This window comes from Carassius gibelio, chromosome B18 (genome assembly GCF_023724105.1).
Source record: "Carassius gibelio isolate Cgi1373 ecotype wild population from Czech Republic chromosome B18, carGib1.2-hapl.c, whole genome shotgun sequence".
NCBI classification, from domain to species: domain Eukaryota; kingdom Metazoa; phylum Chordata; class Actinopteri; order Cypriniformes; family Cyprinidae; genus Carassius; species Carassius gibelio.
In genome coordinates this window covers 25,496,410-25,516,570 of record NC_068413.1, presented here as the reverse complement: position 1 = coordinate 25,516,570, position 20,161 = coordinate 25,496,410, and the positions used below count along the sequence as shown (strand labels likewise).

Here is a 20,161-nt window from a genome sequence, read left to right as displayed (position 1 = left end):
ATAATAATTATTAGTCTATATAATAATAGCCTATATAACGGTTAGCCTATATAATAATAATAATAATAATAATAATAATTAATAATAGCCTAATATAGGCTTACACATATGCAGATGCTGGTTATATAATTAGAATACCATCAAAAAGCTGATTTATTTCACTAAGTCCATTCAAAAAGCGAAACTTTTATATTATATTCATTCATTACACACAGATTGATATATTTCAAATGTTTATTTCTTTTAATTTTGATCAGTGGTTCTCAACCTTTTTTGCCAGCGGGCCGCACTAAGGTCCAAGTGCTAGTTATATAATTAAATAAATTATAAGCATATAATTTACATATTTACATATTACGTCACCAATACAAACCAACCTGATTTATAATATTATAGCCTAAATATTATGATATTTACATCTATTACATTCATTGAAATAATTGTAATCCCCATAAATAAAACACCTGATGCGGTCGGGAGCTGACCAATTTTGTGAGATTCAGCTCGAAAGGAGTAACAGCACAAAGAAGTTGCGATTGTAAAGTCTGTTATACTTTCCGCATGAGCAATCCGACTTCTTCAATTTATACTTCCGAATGCGCACGCTGATGGTCTGCTCTGCAACAAACATGTTAACAAACAATTACCCAGAATTATTGTACATCTTACTGTCTTTATCAGTAAATCACATCAGTACCCATCAGTAAATCACTGATCACAGATCAGGCATTAATGAATACTGTTACTCTCTGTTTGTGGCAGTGCTGTCAAATCCATATCGTAAAAGTCTGTTTGTAAAGCCTGTCCTGACATTGCAACTGAATTAAATGTTTTCTCCAAATTCTCTGGGCGGGCAAAGCAGAGAAAGGTGATGTAACCTTTCTCCTTATGACGACATATGGGAAAGATTCCAGATCAGTCTGTCTGAGCTCTCGTTTTCTCATTTTCTCAGAGCAGGCTTGGTTTACACCTATCAAAATCTCTAGCCACTTGGGCACCATTGACAGGCTAGGGGAACTAGTATCAATGTTAAAAAACCTGAGTTGTTCACAGTGTTAAAGAGATGGATTCTCGTGCTAAACATGGCCAAAGTTGTAAAAAATAATTTCTGTGCCTAAAATCTTACTTCTGGGTTGGTACAAGTTTTGGCTGTTTTTTTTTTTTTTCAATCGTGGAACTATAACAATTGCATCAGATCAGGTCTTTTGTTGGAAATCAGCACATAAGTGAATATATGTTAATAGAACAACACGAAACATCAGTATTATAGCTCCGTCCAGAGTACGCCTCCAGGAGCTCAGATTTTTCCGGAGAGAATCAGAAAGCTGTATTTTTCTTTTATAAATATGATAAAACTAAAGACTTTTTGGATATATGAAGGATGCATTACTAATCTATAGGTACTCAAGATTAACATGATATTAGGTGAAACTGTGTATGTTATGTACCCTTCAAAACAAACGCCGTTATTAATAGACATTTAGTAAACCAAATGAAACAATAGCTACACATTTTAATGCTATAAAAGTGTGCACATTGAGAGAAATAAACAGTAGATGTTCATGTTAACTTGAGCAAATGCTGTTAATACACACAGAAATTTGTTAATAGAGTTAATAAAGCGAAAACTGGTATGTTTTAATGCTAGTGAATAAAAGAAAACTATTCCACTCGCTTGCCTCTGCTCATGACGTTACCTGGATCAGTGAGATGCGTCTCATGTTATGCAGGCATTGTTATACACTCTTCCGTCCTGTAACTCCAGCCCCATGTCAAAACAGTTCCAGAAAGTGAGACACACAGAAATGTGAAGCGCAAAGTGAAAAGCGGTATCGCAAGCTCAAACTTTACTGAAACGCAAAATAAAAGCAGCATTGCAAATAAATTAGTAGATATGACCATGGAAAATATGTATTGCAAAATCACTGCTTTTGCGCGGTTTCATTTATATTTCACAATTCTTTATTTTTGTTTGCAAAATATATTTACTTCTCGCAATATGTAATTTTCTTTTTCATTAATTTTCAAATTTGCAAAGTACACATTTATTTTTCTGAATACTTTCATTGTCATTTCCAAAACTTTATTCTTTTATATATATATTTCGTATTATATTGGCTCCATATATATATATATATATATATATATATATATATATATATATATATATATATATATATATATTTATATATTAGGGCTGTCAAATGATTAAAATTTTTAATAAAATTAATCAGAATTTTCAGTGGATTAATCAGGATTAATCACTATTTGCAATTACACCTGAATCCTAACCATTTTTTTCTGAAATGCATACCAAAAGATAAATAACAGGTCACAGATACATAATTTTCATGTATTGATTCATCAATATGTGGTTCTTTTTTTCTGAATTTCAAAAGTTTAACATTTACTTAGATCAAATTTAGCTGAGCACTATATCAAACCATGCCATTTAACTACAGATAGTGTAAGAGTTTTAGGTGAACCAGTGGTTAAATATAGCCACATATCTATGAAATTACACAGCAAAATCCCCAGTGTTAATTTAACACTCTTGAGTGTGGACTCATATAAACACTAAAGCAGTGTTAAAAGTAACACTGAAGCAGAGTTGAAGTTAATGAGATAATTAAGAAGTTAATTGAGTTATGATTGACCATTATTGAAGACACCTGATGTTAACAAGCAGAATCACCAAACTAGAAAATCACAATTTGTGTATCACCATTATAGTGACGCTATAACAGGAAGAAGCTCCAGCGTATCAACTACCAAAGTCGTCTCTGTTTATCGAGCTTGGCATGAATGTATTTGAGAGTAACTGGGGTAAAACCTTAAGCTTCTTCGGTGTTTTCGTCGCGGCGCTCGCCGCTGTTTTTTACTATCTTGAGAATTCAGAGATCGACGAGACTTTCCTGGCCTGAATAATTTGTCACACTGCGCATGCGTAAAAAAATGTACGTAATTAACAACAAACATCTAATTAACGTCGTTAACACCCTATTTTTGATAGCCCTAATATATATATATATATATATATATATATATATATATATATATATATATATATATATATATATATATATATATATATATATATATATATTTACAATCTAATTATCATAACTGTAATTTGTTGACATGATGCCAGAGCTTGTGCAAACATATACACATTGCTTTGATAAGATGTTTTAGAACTGCTTCTTTCTCACCGCTGCCATTTTTATTGTATTTGTCTTATTGAGAAGAGAGAATACAAATGCGTCCACAAGTTTGAGCCTGAAGAACAAGTTGCTGGCTGAAGTTAATTTAACAGCTGCAGGTACTGTAAAGGTATCGCTAACTCTAAATACAGCCCCTTTAAGTTGACCAAGAGAGGATTTGATTCTATTTTTCAGGGACAGGAACAGTGTGGATGTAAAAAGAACTTGGCCTTTTTTTCATTTGGTACAACTCTTGGACCATGTCAAATGTTCTGAGTTTGGTTCTTTTAAAGAGGATTTGAGTGTGAAAACAGCCTTAATGTATGCATAAAATTACAGCAAACTACTTTCCAGCTTGTTTTTGATGTGTATTAAATGGTATTCTTACAGTATTTAAGGGCAATAATCAGCTATTCTGATTTTTGTCATCATAATGCAGCCCTAGGTTAAGTACATACTTATCTATAATCACATGACATGCACTTGGGCCGTGTGGATGGATTTTTGCTATTTTGCTTGAATTGTAGTTATGATCTGTCATCTTCCTATCCATTAGAATGAATCTGAGCGCCTGCAGGCACAGGTCGCCAACCTTCGCAGTCAGCAGATAAAAGACACAGAAAAGCATCAGCTACTCATCGCCAGCTTGAACAAACAACTCAAAGGGTAATTATTTAAAATTAGGTCCTGGGGCCTAATTGCAGCAACATTCCAACTCAGATTCTTGTCTGTTTTGTAGCCATGGTAATCTCATTTATACACTATGCTGTGTTTATAGCAGAAACTAATAATTTTTAACATATTTGTTGAATCAGACTGAGCAGCACACAGGAGTGTCTGGAGTCCTCGCTGATGGAAAAAGAGCATACGCTTGCCAGAACCTCAGAGAAACTGGAGTTTATTGATGGTCTGAGAGAGGCTTTAGAGACGAAAGAAAAACAAAACCAAGAAACAACTGAAAAACTGCTTCAGACTGAACACAATGTGAGTAAATATGAACTGTATTGTAATATTGTGTACATATTTAACAAGATGACACATCTAGATGATTGGGCATATATTGACTTTTATTTCAGCTGTCTGCCACATGTATTTCAAGTTGAAAATAAATATTTCCAGTAATTGCAATTGTAAACACGTACACATATATATTCCATCCTGATGATCCAATGGTAGCTATTCGCATCTCAACTTGTCTAACAGACATTTCTTGCTGGATGATGCACCATCACCTTCAACTCAACCTTGCCAAGACAGAACAGCTTGTGATTCCCATTGTTTCATCACAATTTCACCATCAAGTTAGGCACATCAACCATAACTCCTTCAAAAAAGGATCATAAAATAATTATTATTAATAATATGAATAATGTTCATATTATTCATCGTCTGGCTGACTACGTCTTGTATTAATTTTTCTAAAAATCCTGTTAACGTGCACAAACTGACAGTCACCACTTATAAGCTACTACTAAATATTGTAGAAACATAATTTTCTGTAAAGTTGCTTTGTAACGATTTGTATTGTAAAAAGCGCTATACAAATAAACTTGAAAAACAGCTATAAACCTTGGAGTTATGATTGATGATCAATTTACTTTCTCAGACCACATTGCTAAAACTGTCCAATCCTGCATATTTGCTTTATTCAACATCAAGAAGATCAAGCCCTTTCTTTCGGAACATGCTACACAACTCCTTGTTCAAGCTCTTGTTCTGTCCAGGCTGGACTATTGCAATGCCCTCTTGGCAGGTCTTCCATCCAGTTCTATCAAACCTTTACAATTAATCCAGAACGCGGCAGCAAGATTAATTTTTAATGAGCCAAAAAGAATATGTGTCACACCTCTGTTTATCAATTTGCACTGGCTACCAATAGCTGCTCGCATAAAATTCAAGGCATTGATGTTTGCCTACAAAACTACCACTGGCTCTGCACCCATTTACCTAAATTTGTTACTTCAGACTTAAGTGCCCTTTAGAAACTTACATTCTGCAAGTGACCATCGCTTGATTGTGCCATCCCAAAGAAACACAAAGTCACTTTTACGGATTTTTAAATTAAATGTTCCCTCCTGGTGGAATGACCCCCCCAACTCAATCCGAGCAGCTGAGTCCTTAGCCATCTTCAAGAATCGACTTAAAACCCATCTCTTCCATCTTTATTTGACCCTCTAACTTTAACACTCACTATTCTAATTCTATTCTTAAAAAAAAAAATCAATTCTTTCTAATCTTTGTATTCTATTTTTTTTTCATTTATTATGCAAGTGTGTGTGTGTGTGTGTGTGTATAGACCTCTAACACTAGCTTGCTCTATTCTTTTTTTATTCTATCTGTTTTCTTTTTATTTATTATATTATTTAAAAGCCCATGCTATGTGTACTGTGTTAACCTAACTGAGACTTGTTATAGCACTTATATATCATTGCTCTTTTTGTTGTTTTTGATTGCTATATATGTAATATGTGTACACACACATGCACGCACACACCCACATGGATGCATACATATATAAAGGGTTTCCGTAGGTACTTAAAAATCTTAAGTTTAGTTTGTATCAAATTTAGGGCCTTAAATAGTCTTAATTCTGCAGAGGTCTAAAATTTGAGGACAGAAAGGCAAGAATTGAGATATGGATTAATGTGAAGAATAAATGTAAAAAGGCTTTGATTTCATTGAATAAATATAATTGTTACACGTTTTAAAGTCGGGTGCATTGCTGCTTTGTGTACTGCTGGTACCGGGCAAACTACTATATTATATATCTGCTTTTATGAAAGAGCCACCTACTGTCAGATGAATTAGCATTTTCAATAAGCATGACTGCTGTATTTGTGCAGACTAATTAGAAAAAATAACCCTTTTTTTTTTCTTCAAAAATACACTTTGCAGTAGGGTTGTGACGGTGATGATATTTTTCCACCGGTTAATCGATGTGTGACAACACCGGTAGTACCGATGTCACCGTGATGGGGGGGTCATATGAATTTTTTGTTTGTTTTTCCTCTTTCCCTCACTTTCCTTTGCTTAAACAGCTTGTAAAACACCATGCACATTTTACTTTAACTTTTAGCGGCAATTTGGCATCAACTGCTTTAATTCAATTCAAACAACAACAAAATACAACGTAGAACATAGAATTTTTATTAACAAAACAAATAAAATACACCATGCTAGATCCCTAATATAAAAGTACAAATAACTTACACAGTTTAAATAGGTATAGGTACAAAACTAAAAATCAATAAAAAATGAAGAATATTTAATTATGAAACGTAGAACATTAATTATCAAAACGAATAAGAATGTTTGGAGTCACAGACGGCATAAACAATCATGTAAAATAATAAAGAAGAAAAAGTTCAAATAAAATAAAAATCAGCAATAACCGTGGAACCAAATAAATGAGAAACGAATGTTTAAAAAAGTTCCAGGATCACTTAGATTAATGGCATAAGTAAACAGGCTTTTCAAAATCCAAACTATTTTTAAAACAGGCGCTTGTACATTTTCATTTTGAAACTCTTCCACTATAGTCTTATCTGTTTTTTTTTTTTTTTACCTCACTCTTCTGTCAGTCAGCTCGACTCACTCAGCTCACGTGATAAATGAAATCTGATCTGTGATGCGTGACTGTCTTTTGAGTGCTGCACTGAGCAGTTGCATTCAGTTTTAATTGTAGTATCCTCTAACTTAACTAAATGAGTTTCATCATAAAAAAAAAAAAAAAAAACAATGGTGGGGGACGGAGCCGCGGTGGGCAAGTGACGTCACCAATTTTGCGGTTTAACACCGGTGTCATCACCAACACTGTCTATCGCAGCAAGCCTACTCAACAAGAAAATAATGCATTACAAAAATCTAAACCATTAAGAGAGTAATATATTTTAATATTATATTTTTTTTATGTAATAGTTCAAACTGTTTCTTAACAAAATGGTTTAAAGGCTGAAATGTAAAGATTATCATTCTATAATAATATATACTATATATATGAGCATGTATACAGTGTATGCTTACTTTTTGCTCAGGGCTTTTTGCATATTACGACTTGTCCACAAGCTTCCCCTTTAACTGTGTTTCATGCTGTTGTGTGAAGCTTGTGATTCTTTGTTGTAATTGGTGCATTATTACTTTTCCTGCTTAATTATTGGTTTTTAAAATAAATTAAATGAACAAAACATATAAGGAGAAGTGACATAACTGAAAAAAAGCACACCCAATGTGGCAGTGCAGCCATGACATGAAACAACTACTGTCGCATCATACTAACAACCGAGCCTCTGATACTAAATACAAAGCATCATTTTAGATCAAGTAATTGCACCATTGCTATGCAGTTAATGTGAATTACTGCGTATGTGCAGCTTTCCTAACCTATTTTATTGATAGTCCGTTGCCCCTTAAATGTCTTGTGTGTGAGAGAGAAGCACTGACCACACTGACCACTTTGGATGTAAAACTAATGTCAAGTGTAATATTAATAATCCATTTCTGGCCCAGTTCTACAGTGGTGAAGGAAAGCAATAGTACCCTGAGGTGAAGCAGTAATAATAGCATAATAGCATAATCTGACAAGCTACAGTATCAAGTCCATATTTGTGTTCTGTGGAGTGAAAAATGTTCCTTAGGCCTTTATATTTACACTGTACTAAAGCAAAAAGCAAATATAAGAAAATATTATCTGAAAATATGTTTCAAAATTTTTCTTACCTAATTACATAAAGTTAATTGTTACATTATTTTATATATATATATATATATATATATATATATATATATATATATATATATATATATTAGGGGTGGAGCGATACATGTATTTGTTAGACATAATTGCTAGATTTTTTAGACATGATTAGACGGATAAATTAATAGATTTTATTTAATGTGATAGTTCATACTTATAATTAAGTGCTGTCAATCGATAAAAAAAATGAACCAGTTAATCTCACATTTTTTCTGAAATGAATCACGATTAAACCCACGTAACATTAAAGTTTTTAAATATACATTTATATTGCAATAATTTCACATTCAATTTTCAAATTGTGCCTGTGCCTAAAATTTGTGCCTGTGTTGTAATGTAACACCTCTTCACCACTCAAGCGAATGTAAATAATGTAATAAATATTGTGGTTATGTTATTTTTCATTTTTCAAAAGCATTTTAGAGCTTTTTGCATTTAGTGTCCACTTTAGTTTTTTAAACTGTTTAGTCCAGACCCAGGAATCAAGAACAGTGTCGCACATTTAAGAAAATGGCATACAGTATATGTGATTTATTCAATCACATATGAGTAATTGATACTACCTTCCCATGCAGCTGGCTGAAGTTATAAAGACATGCAGCACCTTTGAGAAGGAAAACTCAGACATGAAAGCAACCGTTGCAGAACTGACACTTAGACTCAGTGTGCTGAAAGATAAGGTAACATCTTATAGACCTGATTGTTCACTGGCTCCCATGTCACATTTTTTATCCCAATTGCATTTCAACAAAATGTATTATTTATTTAAGATGTCTTTACATTCCATTTTCTTGTTTCAGATGCAGAAGCAAGAGACAACTATAGAATCATTGCAGAATGATCTGGTTCAAACAAATGATGATCTCGATAGACTGAACGCTGCTCATCTAGAAGAAAGAGCACAACTGGTTCATGACTTGCAGAGCTGTGAGCGTGAAATCGATAGACTTCAAGATGTCATCACTGATAAGGACAAAGATATATTGGCACTAACATCCAGTGCAGCAGAATATTCAGAGCAAATTCATGAACTAAAACAGGAAATGAAGATCAAAGAGAATGTGCTGAGTAAAATTGAACAGGATGTTCAAATCTTTAGAGACCCACAGCTTTCTGACCAACAGTTCTTTAATGCCCTAATACCTCAGCTGATTGAACAGTTGAAGAGAACTGAAACTGATCTAAAAGTATCTAAAAAAAATGTTGAATTAAAGACTAATGACATTAAAGACTTAACCAAGCAAACAGAAGAGGACAAGAAAACAATTCAGGATCTCCGCATGGAAATACAGAAGCTGAATATGAATCTCAAAGAACAGCTATTGGATAGAGAACAAGTGCATGAAAAAGACTCTTTCCTGCATGAACGTAATAAGTTGCTTGATGAAGTAAGCAAATATAAAAGTGAGCTTTTAATGTTCACTAGAAAACTTGAGGACAAGGTTGAATGTCAAGAACAGCTTAAGAAAGATGTCCAAGATAAGTCAAAGATAATATCTGTATTGGAACATAAGCTGAAGATTGTTCAAGAGGAGACAGTAGCTGAGAGAGATAGACTTAACAAAGAACTTAAGATTCTAAATGAAGCCAAAGAAAACCTTGAGAAAGACTTGTCTGATAGAATTGAGAGTATTCAATCTGTGAATAATAACAATCAGAAACTGAAGGAATCGCTCGAGCAGACTTTGGAAGAGCTTGCAAGACAAAGGCAGCACCTGGATAATGCTAAGGAGCAAATGCAAGCTGTGCAAGATCAGAATTGCAACTTGATTTTAAAAGATGAAAGTCTCACTAATGATAATTGTCAATTGAAGAGGGAAATTGAGGCTAGCATCCAGTCCCTGTCTGATGTTTCAGAAGAAAAGAAAAGACTGGCAAGCAAGATATCTGAAGTTGAACAGCAGCTTTCAGAAAGTGTTAAAACAATAGAAAACTTGCAAATAGATAATGAAGAGCTAACACTCAAAGGAAATGAACTGAATAAAGAACTTGAGCAAAACAAACAGTCATTGGCTAATATTATTTTAGAAAAAGATGGCATTGTTAGACTCCATGAGACACTGAGCAGGCAACATCAACAATTACAAGAAATGTTTGAAGAGAAACAAAAAGAAGTGCTTACACTAGCCCAAGTTGTTTCTGAAATGAATAACAAGGTTGCAAAAACATTTAAAGAAAATGAAACACATGCTTCTAAAATTGCTAGTCTTGATGAACAGAATAAGTACCTCCAGAAACAAACAAATGAACAGATGAAGTCACTCACAGAAACAACCAAGGAGAGGGAGATTCTACAAAACAAAATCTTGACTTTTGAAACACAAGTTGTGGAAAACTGTAAAATCATAGAATGCTTGCTTAAACAAAAGGAAGATTTGATTTTGCAAGTAGAGGAGCACAAAAATATAGAAAAGAAACTGCAGTCTGGAGCTGAGACCTTGCTAGAAAAGTCTTTAGAATGTGCAGCCCTCTCTAAATGCCTCAAGGAGTCCAAAGAGGAAGTAGATCATCTTAGGAGAGAACTTGAATCCACCACTTCTCAAGTCCTTCAGTACAAACATATTGTTTTTGAAAAAGAAAAGACCTTAACAGATCAAAGTACTCAAATGGAAGCTTATCAGCACCAACTCAAGCAATTACAAGATAGTCTTTCTATTCTTCGAGAACAAGGTAATAATTATAAATCAGGTCTGACAGAGAAAGACACACTGATGCAGAAAGAATCAAATTCATGTTGTTTGCTACAAAACGAACTTAGTCATGAACGAGAACTTGTTTTTATCCTTCAACAAGAGATGAGTTCTCTGAAAATGGAGTATTCCAGACTGAACCAGACTTCAGAAATGAAAGAAAGTGCTTTAAGAGAGAAAAATCTTGAATGTCAGAATCACTCAGATGAATTGTACAGAAGAAATGAGTCTGTGCTGTCACTAACTAGTCAGCTTGGTATTATGAATGAAAATATTGTGAAGCTTGAATCTGACAATGCACATTTAAAAGGTAATTTGGAGGAGCATTTAGCAGAAAATGTAAGATTAAAAGAGGTGCTCAGACAGAAACAAATAGAGGTTGTGGAATATCAAGATAATGCCCAGGCAATAAATGGACAAAACACTATAATTAAATCTGAATTGAGGAATTCAATGGCAGAAATATTTAGACAACAAGAGATGACCACATCCCTACGAAAGGAATTGGAAAATAAAAGTGTCGAACTGGCATCTTTGGCAGAACAGTTAGAATCCAAACACTCTCAACTTGAAGCTTTACAACTTGCTCTGCAAGGGAAAGAGGTAGTTTTCCGGGCACAGGAGATGTCTGTAAATAAGATGCAAGTCAAACTGTTGGAAAGTGAAAGCCAAATCACCCAGAAAATAACAGTGATCTCTGAGCTACATGAAGAAGTTCAGAATTTGCAGACTGCTTTGCAAGAAAAAGATAGGTTACTGTTAAATAAAGATAAAGAGTTTTCTCTGGTTAAAAAGACGTTAATGGCACAATCAGAATCATGTGAAGCAAGACTGAAATTAGAAGTGAATGAAATTGATACATTTCAAGGAGAGTTCAAAAGCTTACAAGAAAACAATAACCATCTCATCAACATCATTAATGAAAAGGATTATTTATTGATGCAGGAGAAAGAAAAGTGTCTGCACTTGCAAGGTAGTGCATCAGAACTTGAAAACACAGTTTCACAATTAACCTGTCAAATAGAGCGATTAACCTCAGAGATCACACAACTCCAGGAAACACAAACTGAGAAGGAACAAGTCATGCTTGCTGCTCGGTCACAAGTGCAGAAACTGGATGAACTATACAAGAAACTTCAAGAGGATTATGATTTGACCAAACAAGAGTTGCTTAAAGTTATCAATGAAAAATCATTAAAGGAAGAAGAGATCTGTAAATTGGTCCTGGAAAAAGAAGAGATCTGCAGAAATTCCAGTTATCAGATTCAGAGAATTCAGGACCAGCTACAACATCACAAGTGGCAATCCAGCAAAGTGGTAGAAAAAAAGACAATGGTGAGAGAGAAATACCATATCCTGGTTAGTGCTAAATACCTACAGTAGATATATACAATTAACTTAAGTGATCCATTGAATATGCAGTTATTATGTGGGTATTACGTCCCAAAACTTGCTTACAATTCTGCTACACATTCAAACGTATGTACTTTTTTCTTTACAAAAAGGGTATATAATTTAGGGCATAGTTTAAGTAGGTGAATGATGATGCAGAAACATTTTCATTTTCAGGGAGATTTTGGGTAATTTGGTCCCTGCACTCAAAAACACTTTTCCTGTTTTACAAAAATATTGTTACATTTATCTGTATCTTCAGGAATTCATGGCTTTACAGGGTAAAGATATGTCTCCAGAACACTGGGTCCAGTTGCATAGCCATCTGCAGGACTGCCAGCGAGAGATTCAGCAACGGGATTTTAGCCTCCAACAAATAAACATCAAGGTATGCATCCAAATGTTCCCTCTGTAAAGCAAAAAAGTTATATTTATTGTTGTGAATTTGTTTTCCTTTATATTTGTTCAAGTATTATTATCCTTGTATATCTACTAGTTGCAACAGGCAATTGAGGAAAAGGACGGGGTGTCCTCCCAGTTAAGCACCGTTTCCAAGATGCTCAGAGACACACAGCAGACTGTTAGTGAGCTCCAGAATCATTGCTATTGGCAGGAGAGCCAATTTCAAAACCAGTATTCACACACACAGGTGAGTTTGTGTTTCTATAAAAGTTTCGAACCATTACACATTGTCCAGTCAAATTTTGGTGCTTTTATTTGAACTTAAATTTTTTTTTTTGTCACTGGGTTGTTGGCTAAAAGATAACATGAATGACAGATCCTTATAGTGTTAAGCCTGGCTCACACTACAGGAGTTTTAAAAACATAACCGTTTTTGAAATGTGGTTGCATCACACATAAGGAAAATCTTTGCAGATTATCTTCCCTCATATATTAAACATTCACACAATACAAGCTTTGAACATCGTGGCACATCACTCACTTATGGGATGAAATTAGACTCAAAATGATTAATAGATGCACGCAAAAATATCAATGTACTACATCAATTGTATACATGTCAAGTCAAGTCACCTTTATTTATATAGCACTTTAAACAAAATACATTGTGTCAAAGCAACTGAATAACATTCATTAGGAAAACAGTGTGTCAATAATGCAAAATGATAGTTAAAGAGCCAGTAAGATGAAAATTCTAAGCTTCCTATCACTGTTTATAAGTCCTGTACAATAGGATTAAATCCATCCAAGGTTAAAAAACATTGTCATTTTGTCAAAATATCATTTTTAAATTACCTCAATTCTCAGAGATCCCCAAACGGTTCGCGCGAAGCTGTTCAAAAGATTCAGTTTCCTTAAACCCCACCTTTCGGTAGCATACTGTGTTCTGATTGGTCAACTAACATAGTCAGTTTTGATTGGTTGTTCCACACAAAACTTCAATCAATCAATCACCTTTATTTATATAGTGCTTTAAACAAAATACATTGCGTCAAAGCACTGAACAACATTCATTTGGAAAACAGTGTCTCAATAATGCAAAATGATAGTTAAAGGCAGTTCATCATTGAATTCAGTTATGTCATCTCTGTTCAGTTTAAATAGTGTCTGTGCATTTATTTGCAATCAAGTCAATGATATCGCTGTAGATGAAGTGACCCCAACTAAGCAAGCCAGAGGCGACAGCGGCAAGGAACCGAAACTCCATCTGTGACAGAATGGAGAAAAAAAAAACCTTGGGAGAAACCAGGCTCAGTTGGGGGGCCAGTTCTCCTCTGACCAGACGAAACCAGTAGTTCAATTCCAGGCTGCAGCAAAGTCAGATTGTGCAGAAGCATCATCTGTTTCCTGTGGTCTTGTCCTGGTGCTCCTCTGAGACAAGGTCTTTACAGGGGATCTGTATCTGGGGCTCTAGTTGTCCTGGTCTCCGCTGTCTTTCAGGGCTGTAGAGGTCCTTTCTAGGTGCTGATCCACCATCTGGTCTGGATACGTACTGGATCCGGGTGACTGTAGTGACCCTCTGATCTGGATACAGACTGGATTTGGTGGCCACGGTGACCTCGAACAAAAGAGAAACAGACAAATATTAGCGTAGATGCCATTCTTCTAATGATGTAGAGAGTACGGTGTTATGTGAAGTGTTTCCGGTTCCAGTTTACCTAATTAATGCAGCCTAAAAATCCTTTAACGGATTTGGATATTAAAAGCATATTAGTATGTTATGTGTATGCCAGGTTAAAGAGATGGGTCTTTAATCTAGATTTAAACTGCAAGAGTGTGTCTGCCTCCCGGACAATGTTAGGTAGGTTATTCCAGAGTTTAGGCGCCAAATAGGAAAAGGATCTGCCGCCCGCAGTTGATTTTGATATTCTAGGTATTATCAAATTGCCTGAGTTTTGAGAACGTAGCGAACGTAAAAGAGTATAATGTAAAAGGAGCTCATTCAAATACTGAGGTGCTAAACCATTGAGGGCTTTATAAGTAATAAGCAATATTTTACAATCTATACGATGTTTGATAGGGAGCCAGTGCAGTGTGGACAGGACCGGGCTAATATGGTCATACTTCCTGGTTCTAGTAAGAACTCTTGCTGCTGCATTTTGGACTAGCTGTAGTTTGTTTACCAAGCGAGCAGAACAACCACCCAATAAAGCATTACAATAGTCTAACCTTGAAGTCATAAATGCATGGATTAACATTTCTGCATTTGACATTGAGAGCATAGGCCGTAACTTAGATATATTTTTGAGATGGAAAAATGCACAAATGCTAGAAACGTGGCTTTCTAAGGAAAGATTGCGATCAAGTAGCACACCTAGGTTCCTAACTGATGACGAAGAATTGACAGAGCAACCATCAAGTCGTAAACAGTGTTCTAGGTTATTACAAGCAGAGTTTTTAGGCCCTATGATTAACACCTCTGTTTTTTCTGAATTTAGCAGTAAGAAATTACTCGTCATCCAATTTTTTATATCGACTATGCATTCCATTAGTTTTTCAAATTGGTGTGTTTCACCGGGTGGGATTCCTCAAAACTTCATGGTAAACAATGCGTTAGCATCTTTTTGGGGTGAATTATGTCTTCCTCTCATCGCGAAGCAAACAGTAAAATAAAAAACTTGAAAAACGCTTCTTTTTCTTCTTTTTGGGTGTATTCAAGCCGCGCGCTTCAGTTTGAATCTGAATCGAGCGTTCATCGCAGGGGCGTGGTCACATTAGATATAATGAAGGGAGACGTGAAAGATTGGACATCACATTGTTTTCATATGGATTACTTTATCACAGAATATCTGTTTTCGGCAGCACTTGTTTAGTTTTAAAGTAGACATGTCAAGCTTTCTATAGATATCTCTCTCATGTCTCTTCGTTGAGTATTCACGGAGTTACACTTCATTTTAATGACTTGTTTGTACATGACGATCAGCGCAGATAAAGGCTGCAGACAGCACACATACTGATAAGACGCTCGGGAGAAAACAAACGCATAACTTCATAATCATACTTCGCGTTGTGATTCGGAGATGCGGTCACACTTTAGAATAAGGTTCCATTAGTTAATGTTAGTTAATGTATTAATTAACATGAACAAACAATGAATAATACATTTATTACTGTATTTATTAAGCTTCGTTAATGTTAGTTAATGAAAATACAGTTATTCATTGTTAGTTCATGGTAATTCACAGTGCATTAACTAATGTTAACAAGCACAACTTTTGATTTAAATAATGCATTAGTAAATGTTGAAATTAACATGAACTAAGACTTATAAATGCTGTAGAATGATTGTTCTTGCTTAGTTCATGTTAACGAAAGTAGTTAACTAACATTAACTAATGGAACCTTATTCTAAAGTGTTACCGGAGATGCTTGTTGGTCCAAATAAAGTTGGTAATGAACCCTCTTTTATGGCCAAACGCTTTGAAAATCCCGCCTTGTAATCACAGAGATTAGAAAAGCAGTCATCAGTGAAATGTTGTGAACACAACAAGGATTTGTTGTACTGCTCTGGTATTGTGGTAAAAATGAATTTTAGCCATTGGTTCTTCTGATCTTCATTCTTTGGCAGTGAAAATAAAACAAACTTTACAATTAAAAACACACTGTCTCCTCGACATGATGCTATCACACCAACCAGAGCGTCTGTGTGGGGGGTGGGGCAGGTCAGAGTTCCGTTTCTCCCAAGACGGTAGGCGGAGATTATTATGCAAAGTGTTCTAGTGACGTACATAGAGATGGGCAAAAGATTTGAAATCTATAACGACTCGTTTCAGCGATTCAGAGTCGACTCCTTACTTTAGAAGCCAATAACTGTATAAATCGTGTACTTTTTGGTTTAATTACTTTGCACATTGTTTACACTGATGTATAGCTACATCATACACTGTAATACAGGTAATTTTTGATTTCCCATCTGTGTGGCTCTTTAAAGGCAGTTCATCATTGAATTAAGTGATGTCATCTCTGTTCAGTTAAATTGTGTCTGTGCATTTATTTGCAATCAAGTTAACGATATCACTGTAGATGAAGTGACCCCAACTAAGCAAGCCAGAGGCGACAGCGGCAAGGAACCGAAACTCCATCGGTGACAGAATGGAGAAAAATACCTTGGGAGAAACCAGGTTCAGTTGGGGGGCCAGTTCTCCTTTGACCAGACGAAACCAGTAGTTTAATTCCAGGCTGCAGCAAAGTCAGATTGTGCAGAAGAATCATCTGTTTCCTGTGGTCTTGTCCTGGTGCTCCTCTGAGACAAGGTCTTTACAGGGGATCTGTATCTGGGGCTCTAGTTGTCCTGGTCTCCGCTGTCTTTCAGGGCAGTAGAGGTCCTTTCTAGGTGCTGATCCACCATCTGGTCTGGATACGTACTGGATCCGGGTGACTGCAGTGACCCTCTGATCTGGATACAGACTGGATCTGGTGGCTACGGTGACCTCGGAATAAGGGAGAAACAGACAAATATTAGCATAGATGCCATTCTTCTAATGATGTAGCAAGTATATAGGGTGTTATGGGAAGTGTTTCCGTTTCCGGTTTACCTAATTAATGCAGCCTAAAAATCCTTTAAAGGATTTGGATATTAAAAGCATATTAGTATGTGTAAGCCAGGTAAAAGAGATGGGTCTTTAATCTAGATTTAAACTGCAAGAGTGTGTCTACCTCCCGAACAATGTTAGGTAGGTTATTCCAGAGTTTAGGCGCCAAATAGGAAAAGGATCTGCCGCCCGCTGTTGATTTTGATATTCTAGGTATTATCAAATTGCCTGAGTTTTGAGAACGTAGTGGATGTAGAGGATGTACATGTATCTTACAAACCACAAACAAATGCCTTGCAATTTGATTCAATTTGATTGTGCAGCGGTGTGGACATGTACGTGTACATGTTGCAAATAAAAATGTTCTGTTCTGCATTAATATATCATTAATTGCTCATGCAAAAAGGAATCCATGCATATGTGGAACAGGAGACATGCATGCATTAATTGACGTCTAGTTTGAGTCAATCTTGTTTGGTTCATTTGGATTTTGAGACTTCATTTTCGCAGTTTTCAGCATTTCACGTCCCACACATACACACACACAACTACTAAAGAACAAGGCCCAGTGCAATTCATTAAAGTACATGATTTGAAAAATTTGCGAATGTGCGTCACTACAGTGAAACAAATGCTTTTCAACCGGTGTCTGCAGAGTTAAGAATTACATTAATGTGCAGCATTTTGTTCAAATAGAGACATATTTGTGAATACAAATGTTGTATAGTTTGTATTAAAAAATATCATAATTTGTAGGGATTAAAATGTTCATTTGTGGATCATCGATTCTATTTGATACATTTGAATTTTGAGACTTTCATTCCGCCCTTTAAGCCTTGCCCAATCCACACACAGCTCACAGTCCACGCGCAGCTGAGCCAAAGAAAAACAACGACCACTAGATGGCACTACAGCCCCACTCACCTGCGCATTCCATTGTGTACAGTTTTATGAATGTTACATTGTGTTTTCTTTGTATCTTTTTGATCTGGCTATTCTCCTCTGCCCATAGAAATACAATAAAACTGTTTACTTGAACTTGTTCTTAATTAAGACACAGAATAACTTATGTTTTTTTTTTTTTTCTTTTCTGTAATTTAACAGCACATTGTCAGTTATTCCTTCCTTGTAGGCTATTATTATTATTACTATTATTATTATTATTATTATATATAGGCTTACAACATTAAACCAAACATATAGATACACTATAGAGTCTAGATACATTGGTTAACTAAAACAGCCCATAGTACAATCCGTGCCGTTCAGTCTGAGCTGGGGTCAAACATGAAGAGGACAATTTTTTCATGTGAAGAAGACCATGAATTTTTTTTTTTTTTGAAAACAGGTTAAGTACAAAGCCTGGTTTACATAGGTCTAATAAATAATAATCTGAAGCATTCAAATTCAAGTAGCCAACATTGTGAAATGGTGAATTTGTGGTTCGTAAGATACATGTATAAAATTGATGTAGTAAGAAACGGAAACAGTTTCCTCCACTATCAAACTAAGCCGTATGTCACAGGTCGGAGCGGACCACAGATGTCGTGAGTCTCGCCCCTCCCTAGTTTCCACCTCGAGGAGGTCCCAAGAACACCCCAATGACCAGACACACGAGAGAGAGAGTATAATTAAAACAACTTTATTTAAATTATTTAAAAAGGTGTGAAGGGAAGGGAAAAGGGAATCTAAAATCCACTCTCGGGGCCAGAGAGTATAGGTCCGAGTCGCTTCTGACTCTGTCACGGGGACTCTCAGGTAAGCCTGTCCGTAATTTGTGTCCTTTCCTTCACGTGACTCAACAGGGTTTTTCTCAGTAGTGCCTTTGTGTTTCTCCTGCAGGAGAAACGTCGGTGGGGCCCTTTCAGTCCCTGCACGCAGAGCAAAGGAGGTAAGTAATTCTGATGAATTGGGTGGGGTGCGTACCTGACGCCGTTCACCACGAGATTCTGGGTCCGCGGTTGGAAATGCCTAAAAGGTCCACAGGTAAGTATGCAGGTGAATATATTGGGGTCTTGGCCTTCGGTGTATAGGCAAGTATGCAAGAAAGATACACGATCATTAACTTCGATTTTCGTCCAGGTAAACCCTACGGATGGAGTTTGCAGGTGAGTATGCAAGGGCGATGCACTGGTATTTAACTCGGGGCGTACAGGTAAGTATGCAGAAGGACAACTTTGTCTTTACTTTGGACGCACAGGTGAGTATACAAGGGCAACTAGAGCTTGACTCTGGGCATATAAGTAAGTATACAAGGACAATATGCTGGCTCTTAGCTTTAGACGTACAGAGAGGTATACAGGGGCAACTGGAGCTTGACTTTGGGCATACAGGTAAGTATACAAGGGCAATACGCTGGCTCTTAGCTTTAGGCGTACAGAGGGGTATACAGGGACAACTGGAGCTTTGCTCTGGGCATGCGGGTGGGTATACAGTGACAATACTGAATGGATACAACTCACAGACCCTCGAAGAGGTGGACGTCAGGCTTAAAGGGGGGGTGAAATGCTATTTCATGCATACTGAGTTTTTTACACAGTTAAAGAGTTGGATTCCCATGCTAAACACGGACAAAGTTTCAAAAATTAAGTTGTACATTTGAAGGAGTATTTTTGTTCCCAAAATACTCCTTCCGGTTTGTCACAAGTTTCGAAAAGTTTTTTTCGAGTATGGCTCTGTGTGACGTTAGATGGAGCGGAATTACCTTATATGGGTCCTGACGCACTTCTGCCGGAAGAGCGCGCGCTCCCGTATAGCGAGGCTGAGCACAGACATTTCACTGATCAGAGCGATTCACTGATCAGAGCGAGAGCATCGCGAAAAGTCACAAAAGAAGTGTGTTTTTGGTTGCCAGGGCAAGACAACCCTGCACAGATTACCAAAAAAAAAAAAAAAAAAAAACAGCATTAAGGGACCAGTGGATGGAGTTTATTTTTTACAGAGCATCAACGGAGTTGTGCAAGTGTTTTTGTTTGTTCCCTGCATTTCGAAGATGCTTGTTCACAAGGCCCAGTTTGACAACGGATTTGCGTATCGTTTATTTCTTAAGGATGATGCAATCCCAAGGAAAAAGGGTCACGATCGTGTGTTGGAACCGCAGGCGGTGAGTAAAACTGCTTCAAATATCTC

The 20,161-nt window shown here is 36.1% G+C and overlaps 1 protein-coding gene across 5 annotated transcripts in view; it reads left to right on the top strand.

Moving 5' to 3' along the window:
* LOC127977336 (golgin subfamily A member 4) overlaps window positions 1-20,161 on the top strand; it is a 77,274-nt gene that overhangs the window by 43,239 nt on the left and 13,874 nt on the right. For 4 of the 5 annotated variants that reach the window (XM_052582205.1, XM_052582206.1, XM_052582203.1 and 1 more), the window contains exons 12-17: window positions 3,760-3,869; window positions 4,019-4,187; window positions 8,532-8,636; window positions 8,757-11,981; window positions 12,301-12,426; window positions 12,535-12,687. In XM_052582205.1, the coding sequence (XP_052438165.1) occupies window positions 3,760-3,869; window positions 4,019-4,187; window positions 8,532-8,636; window positions 8,757-11,981; window positions 12,301-12,426; window positions 12,535-12,687 (3,888 nt within the window). The remainder of the gene's footprint in view (window positions 1-3,759; window positions 3,870-4,018; window positions 4,188-8,531; window positions 8,637-8,756; window positions 11,982-12,300; window positions 12,427-12,534; window positions 12,688-20,161) is intronic. The other variant, XM_052582204.1, reaches the window with a different exon arrangement.